General features: G+C 44.1%; 1 protein-coding gene across 1 annotated transcript in view; it reads right to left on the reverse strand.

Moving 5' to 3' along the window:
* PFDN1 (prefoldin subunit 1) overlaps positions 1-10,255 on the reverse strand; it is a 32,777-nt gene extending 22,522 nt beyond the window's left edge. Inside the window, exons 1-2 of the mRNA XM_075344569.1 lie at positions 10,150-10,255; positions 846-1,012 (exon numbers count right to left, since the gene is read on the reverse strand). Coding sequence (XP_075200684.1) covers positions 846-1,012; positions 10,150-10,182 — 200 coding nt within the window. The 5' untranslated portion in view covers positions 10,183-10,255. The remainder of the gene's footprint in view (positions 1-845; positions 1,013-10,149) is intronic.
* Positions 10,256-11,465: the final 1,210 nt, after the last annotated feature.

Consider the following 11,465-nt stretch of genomic DNA (forward strand, 5'->3'; position numbering starts at 1 on the left):
CAGACTAATAAAGTCCCATGTATATTAATGTAAAAACAGTACGTTTGGTATTGTCATGTCTGGAACAACCCGTTCTATAAAACTGTCACACTAGTTAAACCTTTTAGTAAACACCATAAAAAAGTGCTAAAAAACTATGCTTTATCATACTACTACCGAAAAAAAAACCTGTGGAATAAAATGTAATCAAAAAGTTGTATGTGAATAAAAATGGTATTGCTGGAATTGTAATCTTGTCTCGCAAAAAACAAGCAGCCATACAGGTAAATCAGCGTAAAAATAAAGCAAAGCTACAGCTCGAAGACTAGTGACACAACAACAAATTACTTTTGCTATAAAATTGGTTTCATTGTGTAAAAATGGCAAAATATAAAAAAGATTAAATAAGTGTGGTATCGCTGTAATCATACTGAGCCAAAGAATAAACCTGTCATCACTTTTACCACAGGGCGAAGAGTGTAAGAAAACAGCAATTCAGGGATTATTTATTTAATGTTCCTTTGGTCTCCCAAAAACTTGATTAGAAAGCGATCAAAAACTGTTATGTGCTTCAAAATGGTAGGAGTAAAAACGGCAGCTCATCCCACGAAAAACAAGCCCTCACATGAGTGAATTTCTCTATGAACAAAATTGATGCAACTTGGAAAAAGAGCGTGCAGCGAATTGTCATTGTGGACACATAATGAAACCGTTGCAACCATTCTTGTGCATTGTAAAAATGAAAAATGTACTGCCATCCTGAGCTTAATGGTCAGTCATATGGGTCAGGCAATTTTACCTTAAACTAAAATGTTGATAATAGTGATTATTTCAAGCATGAAAACAGAAAAAAACCATTTACTTACATCCTTCCCACTCCTTCATACATTGGGGTTTCATTGGGCAAGCTCTTAATTTCAGTGTCTGTAAGATGAGCATGTTTCTTTGTTCTATTTAACTGCTCAATCTGAAGATCAGCTAACTTCACCTTTTGTTGCGTGTCAATGACTTTTGCCTGAAGTTCTGTAAAGGCCTATGAAGAAAAAGGAATATAATGCTAAAGAACTAAACAAGAAAAACATTTGACTAATAGGGCTCTCTGGGATTAGGCCATTACACAACCTGACCTCAAATTGAGCTCTACTGAGATTAGCAGGTCAAAATTAGGTGAAACCACAAATAATGGAAAATCAGAGCGTGCACAGATGTAGCAGAGCACAGTTTGCGTTTCAGTCCAGCGATATCTGGGCACAATAAGGTTTTACATTATTTCTGGTTTCACTTAGGAATTCAGCGACACTCTGCTACAGCCAGTGATATAGAAAGGTTAATATTTTTCTATATTTTATATTTTACCAGTCAGGCACATGTCGTGTTTTTGCCACGTTTTTTGATGCATCCGAGTGTAGATTTGTCACAAATCCTGAAGGAAATCCTGATGCCAGCAAAGTTGATGAGAATCCTGAGTGTCATGCACACATTGCTTATTTCTGATTTGTGGGTTCTGTGCTGAAAATAATCTACGGCATGTCAATTCTTTCAGCGTTTTTTTCACCCACTTCAATTAACCCCTTTTCTACCAAGGACGTACTGGTACGTCCCATTTTAACGTGAATTCACAACCAAGGAAGTACTGGTACAGCCTAGTGTAGTAGGGTGTCCTATGGATAGAACTACCCCCCCGAAGATACTGGATGTTATACTCTAAAAGTGTATTTTATCAGTTTATTGAATTGTGCCTTTATTGTATTTTATAGCATTATAAAGCGTTCCTATAGGTTATGTCATAGTTCTGCCAGCAACCGCCATATGGCACTGGACTCTCCAAATGCTAGGAGGGAGTTCAGATAAAAACGTATAGTGGTAGGACTGCAAGGGTTAAAAAAAGAACGCTCGGCCCACAGTTTAGGGGGATAAAGTAGGTGGGACTTCCTGGGTTGAGACAGTAAGGGTAAGTTCACACAGTGCGTTTTTCGCCAGGGCTGTGGAGTCTGAGTCGGAGCTCATTTTGGTGGAGTCGGTATAAAATGCACCGACTCTGACTCCTAAGGCTTTGTGCGCACTAGAACTGTGAAGATTCTCAAGAAAATTTTTTGAGAAACTTCTGGGAGTGGAAGATTTCCGGACCTCCGGAAAAAAATCCGCACCAAATCCGCGGTAAATCCGCATGCGGATTTGCCGCGATTTTCCCGCAGGTTGTTCCCTGCGGATTTTGCAGGCTGTACTGCAGAAATCCGCAGGTACCTGTGGAAAAGAATTGACATGCTCATTTTCTCAAGAAATTTTCTCAAGAAATTCTTCAAGGAAATTTCTTGTGAAAAATCCGCAGTGTGCGCACAGCTATTTTTTTTTCACATAGGATTTGCTGGGAAATTTCTGCACAAAGATTGCAGACATTTCTCAAAAAATTTCCGTGGCAAATCCGCGGGTAAAACTCACTAGTGCGCACATAGCCTAAAATATATAATAAATTGGGGACAGTAGTGCAATGCAGAATGTGCTGAATATTTTACTAAATAATATTTAGTATAATGCTTATATTTAAGTGAAAAATGTATTGTAGTACAATGTGAACATCAGACATTTAAGCATTTTTATGATACAATAATCAAGATATTTAGATAAAATATACTTATTAGAATACAACTTTAGAACACAAAAAACTAATAAATTGTAAATATGTATATATATATATATATATATACACATATATACATATATATACACATATATATATACACACACACACACACACACACACGATACACATGTAATCTACTGTATATTACAGTGTATTACATATTTACAATTTATTACAGTTTGTGTTCTAAAGTTGCATTCCAATAAATATATTTTATGTTCTATCCAAATATCTTGATTATTGTATCATAAAAATGATTGAATGTCTGATGTTCACATACACATGTTCATGTACTACAATAAATTTTTCACCTAACTATAAGCAATATATGTAGGAGTCGGAATCAGAGTCGGTGCAAGAGAAATTGAGGAGTCTGAGTCGAAGGTTTGGCTTACCGGCTCCACAGCCCTGTTTTTCGCAACGTTTTTCGGGTGCATTTTTGCTCAAAAAACTGCATGACTTTGCTTCCCCAGCAAAGTCTATGAGTTTTCATTTTTGCTGTCTGCACACACCGTTTTGTTTTAGCTGCGTTTTTGTGGGCACGTCAATTATTTTTGCATTTTCACTGCGTTTTCCACTCATTGAGTTCAATGAGATGTTCAAAAACGCAATGAAAACCGCAAATTGCAAATATAGCTGCGTTTTAATGACTAAAAACTCAGCTATAAACGCAATGGGTGGGTAGAAAAGTCACATGTACAAGAAGAGGATTCCTTCTGTCAGTAAACACAGAAGCGTGAATCCTCCCGGTACCGCCACCTCTGCTTCCATTTCCCGCCCGATGCCATGTCTGCTCCCGTGCGGGAGGTGGAAGTGGCTGGTAAATCAAAAGTGAACAGTAGAAAAATGTCATACTCACCTGTCTGCAGACTTCCGGTGCCATGTCCGCTCCCAGCTACTCTTCCCGGTACCGCCACCCCCGCTCTGGCTGTGTGCCGGCTCACAGGCACATCCGATAGCTGCAGGACCTGGCGGTGAGGACCTGGCGGTGATCACCTGATGCATCAGCTGATCGCAAGTCTCGCGGTGAGGCCAGCTTTTTACCGCCTGGCCGGCTAAGGCTGATGCCGTCAGGAGGCTTCATCAGCTGATTATCGGCAGCTCCAGTAGCGGTCGGACGGGAATCAGCATGGACGTGTGTAGTTGTTTTTTTGTTTGCACTGATGCATCAGCCTAGACTGCACAGCGAGTGAGCGCCGAGTGACTGATTCCCCGGCGCTTGCAGTCAGTTCATGACAGCTGCAGACAGGCCGGGATGATCTCCGGAGTTCAGGTGAGAGCACCGGAGATTAGCCCGGGATGTCTGCAGCTGTCGTGAACTGAACCGCAAGTTCCGGGGAATCAGTCACTCGGCACTGTACAGTCTCGGCTGCACTCTGGAGCTAAGGTAAGAACTCCGGAGTGCAGTGCAGGTACCTGAATCCAGGCCTGGAATTACTGGAGATTCCTCTGGTAGCCAGTCCAATGCTGCACAGAAGTGTGTGTTTTTTTTGGTTTTTTTTTTTCACTGATGCATCAGTTGATTGTATAAAAGCAGTTTATACAATCAGCTGCTGTCATGTCATTCAGGCCCTTGAACCTGACACATCATCTGATCACTTTGCCTTCCAGCAAACCGATCAGATGATATTGGATCCGGATTGGACGGCGCGGGACTCTTGACCCAGGATTACTGCGGAGGGGGGTTCTTTATTTCAATAAAGATGGAGTCACTAATTGTGTTGTGTTTTATTTCTAATAAAAATTTTTCTGTATTTTGTGTTTTTTTATCTTTACTAGAAATTCATGGTGGCCATGTCTAATATTGGCGTGACACCATGAATTTCGGGCTTAGGGCCAGCTGATAATACACAGCTAGCCCTAACCCCATTATTACCCAGCGAGCCAGCCGGCATCAGGGCAGCTGGAAGAGTTGGATACAGCGCCAGAAGATGGCGCTTCTATGAAAGCGCCATTTTCTGGGGTGGCTGCGGACTGCAATTCGCAGCGGGGGTGCCCAGAAAGATTGGGCACCCTGCATTGCGGATTCCAATCCCCAGCTGCCTAGTTGTACCTGGCTGGACATAAAAATTGGGCGAAGCCCACGTCATTTTTTTTTTAAATTATTTCATGAAATAATTAAAAAAAAAAAAAAGGGCTTCCCTATATTTTTGGTTCCCAGCCGGGTACAAATAAGCAGCTGGGGGTTGGGGGCAGCCCGTACCTGCCTGCTGTACCCGGCTAGCATACAAAAATATGGCGAAGCCCACGTCATTTTTTTGGGGGGCAAATCCTGCATACAGTCCTGGAAGGAGGATGCTGAGCCTTGTAGTTCTGCAGCTGCTGTCTACTCTCCTGCATCCACTATTGGATGGAGGATGCTGAGCCTTGTAGTTCTGCAGCTGCTGTCTGCTCTCCTGCATCCACTAGTGGATGGAGTATGCGGAGCCTTGTAGGTCTGCTCCCCCTGACTCTCCCCTCCAGCATACAGTCCTGGATGGAGCATGCTGAGCCTTGTAGTCCTGCAGCTGTCTGCTCTCCTGCATACACTAGTGGAGAATGAAGAACATATTGAAGAAGGAAATTACATCAGACCTTTTTTCTTTAGTTTTTTTTTTTCAACAATCTTTAATGGCAATGTTCACTGATAAAAAAACGCATAAAAACGCAGTGAGCAAAAACGCAGCAAAACGCACAAAACGCGGTAAAAACGAATGCGTTTTTGCCGCGGGTGCGTTTGTGTTTTTGCGGCAAAAACTCACAAAAACGCAGCGTCAAAAAAACGCAGCGTGTGAACTTAGCCTAAGTGTTAGAGATGAAGTGAGAGCAGTACGGTATGTGCGTACGCTGCGTTCTGACTTGACAAACTGCAGTATTTTGATAACTGTAAACACTGTGTTTGACAAAAAAACGCATACTAAACGCATGCGTTTTGAATGCGTTTTGGATACATTTTTGACAGTGCGTTCCATTCGGCTCTGCTACATCCCCATAAAGCATGGCTGGCTGCGAGACAGAGCCGCGCGACCAGAATGAACTCGGATGAACTTCACCCGACTTCATTGTCATTGCTTGGTGCTCTCTGTGTGCCACGGCCACCGGTGAAGGACTCACCGGTGACCGCAAATCCCCTGAGTGTCTGAAGTGAGCCGCGCGATCAGCAGTGCTGTCATTCAGGTTACCCGCGGCCAGCTGGAGTCCTTCACCTGAGACCGCAAGTCACCCGAGTGAGGGCACCACTGATCTCTCAGCTCACTTCAGTCACTCGGGCGACTTGCTGTCACAGTTTGAGTATCCAGCGGTGGCCGCGGGTAAACTGAGTGACGTCAACGCTGATAGCGCGACTCACTTCAGTTGCTCCGTGGAGCTCACAGAGCAGTCGTGGTCTGTGGACGCTCGCTGTCAGCTTCCAATGTAGCAGAGCTGAACGCGTTGTGGATTACGTCGGATCTGGAGGAGTGTTTTGGGGATTAATAAAGTGAACGGCTTTTTTTGTCTTTTATTCCAAATAAAGGAATTTTTGTGTGTGTGTGTTTATTTACTTTAAGAACAGCAACCGACCGACAGACAGCGACCGACAGACAGCGACCGACAGACAGCGACCGACAGACAGCGACCGACAGACAGACAGCGTGGGTGGAAAATGCAACCAAAACGCACTGAAGAAGTGACATGCTGCTTTTTTTTTACGCAACAATTTTGTCAAATATTTGGCATCTAAAACGCTGCCTAAAAAAAAATGCAACGTGAGCATGGAATTTGCTCACTTCTCATAGACTTTGCTGGGGAAGCACAACGCATGAATTTTGCCAATGACATTCTGCAGTTTTAAGCGCAGCCAAAACGCAGGAAAAAACAACGTGCGCACATAGCCTTATAGAGAGTAAGAACAGTGTGGTATGCAAAATAAACAGGCAGAAGCAGTGGGCAGGAGGAAGACTGAAGTTGGTGACCTACAGAAGGTGGTTACAGAGCGGTGTCTGGGAGATATCAGCAGCGCCTCTGTGGTCAGCAGGCAGGCTGAGGTAGTGCAGGAGAAGATCAGTGCTTTATTCAGTCATTGCCAGCTCTGAGGTCCTCGTATGTTAAACTTGGGGTAGCCTATTCTTAGGGGAGAAGTTACTTGCCAAAAGACCCGGAGTGGAGGATCCGTATACTCTCGAGAACAAGTGGGACTCTGTATATAGCTGTATGGGAAGAGCCGTGTTGCACTATATACCAAAGCCTGTAAAGTATGTGTGCCTCTCCAAAGGAGAAGAATGGTGGTGTTTTAGTAAAGTTAAAGTGTTAACCCCTTCACCCCCGGGCGATTTTCCATTTTTGTTTTTTGCTCCCCTTCTTCCGAAAGCTATAACTTTTTAATTTTTCAGTCAATCTTTGCCATATGAAGGCTTAATTTAAAAGTACAACTTGTCCAGCAAAAAATAACTATAAGTTTTACCATATAGTGTGGAAAAATTGCAAAAAACTGTGATTGCATGATTGTTTTTGGGATATTTTATTCAGTGTTCACTATATGGTAACTGATGTGTTGGTGTGATGCCTCAGGTCAGTATGAGTTCGTAGACACCAAACATGAATGGGTTTACTGTTATCTAAGGGGTTACAAAAAATTCAGACGATTGTCCAAAAAAAAAAAGCGGCGTACTTTTTGCACCATATTCCGAAAACTGTAGAATTCTCATTTTTCGGGATCTGTGCCTCAGTGATGGCTTATTTTTTGCATCTCAAGCTGATGTTTTTAATGGTTCAATTTTTGTGCAGATGCTATGTTTTCATCGCCTGTTATTGCACTTTGCGCAAAGGGATTTGCGGCAACCAAAAAAAACGTAATTTTGTCGTTTGGAATTTTTTTGCCGCTACGCCGTTTACCGATCAGATTAATTGATTTTATATTTCCATAGATCGGGCATTTCTCAACGCAGTGATACCAAATGTGTATATTTTTTTAACCCTTTAATTTTTAATGTTGCAAATGGGGGTGATTTCAACTTTTAGGTTTTTTTTTTTTTCTTTAATTTTACTAGTCCCCTAAGGGACTATAAGGATCAGCAGTCAGATCGCTCATTTATTTCTTTAGATCAGAGCAGCATCGCTCTGATCTGCAGTAAAGCAGCTCTCCTCTCACACACAGCCCTCTGCCATCTGTGAGAGGAACGACTCATGATTGCTACAAAACTCATCACATGACCTTGTGGTACCATGGCAACCATCAGATCTACGTGATCATGTCACGTGACTTCCGATGGAGCCGGGTGAGTGCTTACCGCGGCTGCGATGTTCACCGCACTCTAACATTTTGACAGTGCGGTGCAAGCAGTTAATAGGCACGAGTGGAGAGCGGATCAAATCAGCTGACATGTGCGGAACTCACCCCCGGCTGCCCGCGGGAGCCGGCAGCGAGTATACCAACATGTGGCAGAACATACCCAGTACGTCCAGTGTTGGTAAGAGGTTAATCAGCAACCAAGAGTGTGTCTGTGACTCTTCAGGACCAAGACAGACAGCCTGTAAAACGAACTCGCAGCTCTCAGGTAACCACATCACACCGGCTCCACCACACACCACAACCCCTGTTATTCTAGTGCATCGGGTGGGTGCACGACTACAACCTCCGGCCTCGGTCAACGCACGGACTGACCCTATACCAAGAATTGCGGGGGCACAGGGGGCTGTGCACCCACGATCGCGGGAAGGGACTCAGCTTACCAGACAGCGGAACTTAGAGGACTGGGAAAGGGACCACACTCCCTCTCACTTCTGATCGGGACCCCAGCGATGTAATCGCGAGGGCCCGATCGTTGTCATGTTGATCCAAGGTCATCATGAAGACCTCAGGGTCACCTGACTATGGAGAGCCTATGTGATCATACTGTAGCACGATCCCTCAGGCTTCTTCTGTGCAGCTCTGACAGCTGCAATGTCGTGAAGTGATCTAGCATTGCAGCTGTGAGCACAGCACTGTGAGGTAATGTCCCATAAATGGACTATGTGAGGAAAAAAACAAAAAAAAACAAACAGAAAATAAGGAACAATTTTTTTTTTTAACTAAGTCCCTGGCACATTACCTTAAATTGCCCTGAGCACAGCTATAATGTACTGTAGTGCACCAGCATTGCAATACACTATTGTTGTCAGTGCAGCACTGACAAAAGCATCTGGGATCATGCTCCTGGCATGATCTCAGAAGCTTTCCGTACGTTGGTGACCCAGAGGTCATCATGATGACCTCAGGTCACCATGACAATGATCATGCCCTCGCAATCATACCCTAAATGATGCAATCGCTATAGATTGTGGTATTTAGGGGGTTAAAACATCTAGGGACGGCACAGGGACTGTTCCTGGCTGTGAGAGCTATGCTCGGCTGTCGGGAAAGCCAAAGTTCAGGTGGCCATCGCCCTAGGCACAGCTCTCGTGACCACATGATCACCAGGACTTACCCTATACGTCTTGATGGCCAGTGTTTTCCTAACCAAGGACGTACGGGGTATGTCCCATGTCGGGAAAGGGGATTAAAAGGGGATTAAGGGCATAAAAAGTCCAAGTTAGAGAATTGCGAAATTCTCAATTTTGGTCAAATTTGATATTTTCATAAACGCAAATTACATTGACCAAAATTGACCACTAATGTGAACTACTGAAAAAACAGTATCACAATCACTGGGATCCACTGAAGCGCTCCAGTTATAACCCAGAAAGTGACTGGGCAGAATTGTACAAAAAGGCTGGTCATGAAGGTGAAACCAGGCTGGGAAGTGAAGGGGTTAAATATCCAGTTTCTTCTATTTGAAGATGATCCAGTAGGCATAAAATGGAGCCTTTTCAAATGGAAGAAAAACTCCGTTATTTAATGGATCTGTTTTCCACAAACTTCAATGTTCTAAAATAAAACAAACAAAACACAGGTGCCGCTAAAATCAGTATGTAATCACCAGAAGATAAACATTCTGTCTGTATGCCCTTTATGTTAATGGCCTGGACAGGTGAACTCGGCATTAGAGCACATCTTAGGATTGGGGGGGCTTTTCTCCCACAGGGGTCTAATCAGTCACACCAGCACTCTCCAGTCCCCATGTGCACCGTTCTAACAGTGAAGCCCTCACCCCCAGGGGCTGGCGCTCCCGGAGAGATTAGTAGGAAGCGAGTGCCCGGGCGGCAGCGGGGCTTCCATCTGCCACATGAATGTGTGACCAGGATCGGAGCAACCGGTCTGTCCCAATCATCGCTCATCACCGGCGTAACCAGAGCACGTGACCGGAGCGGACAGGCACTGTTATCACAGTGATCACTGACTGGGCATCTGGCGGTGTAAATGCGCTACTGGGCAGTGCGTGTGAGGGTGGCCAGGCCCGGAGGCGCGGGATACGGGCGCCACCGACACCACTGAGAAGACACGCAAGAAATACACAACACTGCGAGCCCAGGACCAGCAGCTCCGCTCAGTAACCAGGAGCAGACTGGCCGGGGGTCTCCATCCACAGGTTGACAGCCTCAGAAATATACAAGCTCTGGAGAGCCGAAGCAGCTCGAATACGACCATTTAGTACCTTCTTCAGCTCCAGATCCATAGCCGAAGCCATCGTTCTTCAATCGCTACAACTGAGTGTGCGCGGCCGTAGTGACGTTCCAACCCTCTGAGACGTGATTGGCTGAAGCAGCAGTGATCCGTTTCCTCTGCTGCCTCGTACGTCAGTTGTGCTGGTGACGTGCTGGAGCCGCTGCGCCCCCTAGTGGTGGAGAGTGCGGGGCGCAGTTCCACTTGCGCATAGCTTCCTACGCAAGAGCATCAGACATATATGCTGCTTTCACACTACGGTTTTTGGTTTTGTTTTTTTTTTTAACCCTTTCACGACCGGCCGATTTTTCGCTTTCCGTTTTTTTTTTTCGCCATTCTTTTTCTGAGAGACGTAACTTTTTTATTTTTCAGTCAATATGGTCATGTGAGGGCTCATTTTTTGCGGAACGAGCTGTACTTTTAAATGAAACCATCAGTTTTACCATATTGTGTACTAGAAAATGGCAAAAAAATTCCAAATGCTGAAAAATTGCAAAAAAAGTGCGATAGCACTATGGTTTTTGAGATATTTTATTCACTGTGTTCACTATATGGTAAAACTGATGTGTGGGTGTGATGCCTCAGGTCAGTGCGAGTTCGTAGACACCAAACATGTATAGGTTTACTTTTATATAAGGGGTTAAAAAAAAATCGGAAGTTTGTCCGAAAAAAGTGGCGCACGTTTTACGCCATATTCCGTGACCCGTAGCGTTCTCATTTTTCGGGATCTTAGGCTCAATGACGGCTTATTTTTTGCGTCTCGAGCTGACGTTTTTAACGGTACCATTTTTGCGCAGATGCTACGTTTTGATCGCCTCTTATTGCATTTTGCGCAAAAGTTGTGGCGACAAAAAAACGTCGTTTTGGCGTTTGGAATTTTTTTGCCGCTACGCCGTTTACTGATCAGATTAATTGATTTTATATTTTGATAGATCGGGCGTTTCTGAACGCGGCGATACCAAATGTGTGTATATTTTTTATTTTTTTAACCCTTTAATTTTCAATGGGGCGAATGGGGGGTGATTTGAACTTTTAGGTTTTTTTGTTTTTTTTTAATTTTTTAAAACTTATTTTTTTACTTTTTTTTTTTATTTTACTAGTCCCCCTAGGGGGCTATTGCGATCAGCATTCCGATCGCTCTGCAGTATCTGCTGATCACAGCTGGAAGGCTGTAAACAGCAGATACGCTGTCTTTCTCTTTTGCTGTGCCCCGGGCACAGCGAAAGTGAAACCAATTCATGTGTAGTACAGGAGTCATCACATGACCCTGTACTACCATGACAACTATCGGGAGTCACGTGATCGCGT

Source organism: Anomaloglossus baeobatrachus, chromosome 4 (assembly GCF_048569485.1).
Source record: "Anomaloglossus baeobatrachus isolate aAnoBae1 chromosome 4, aAnoBae1.hap1, whole genome shotgun sequence".
Classification (NCBI taxonomy): Eukaryota; Metazoa; Chordata; class Amphibia; order Anura; family Aromobatidae; genus Anomaloglossus; species Anomaloglossus baeobatrachus.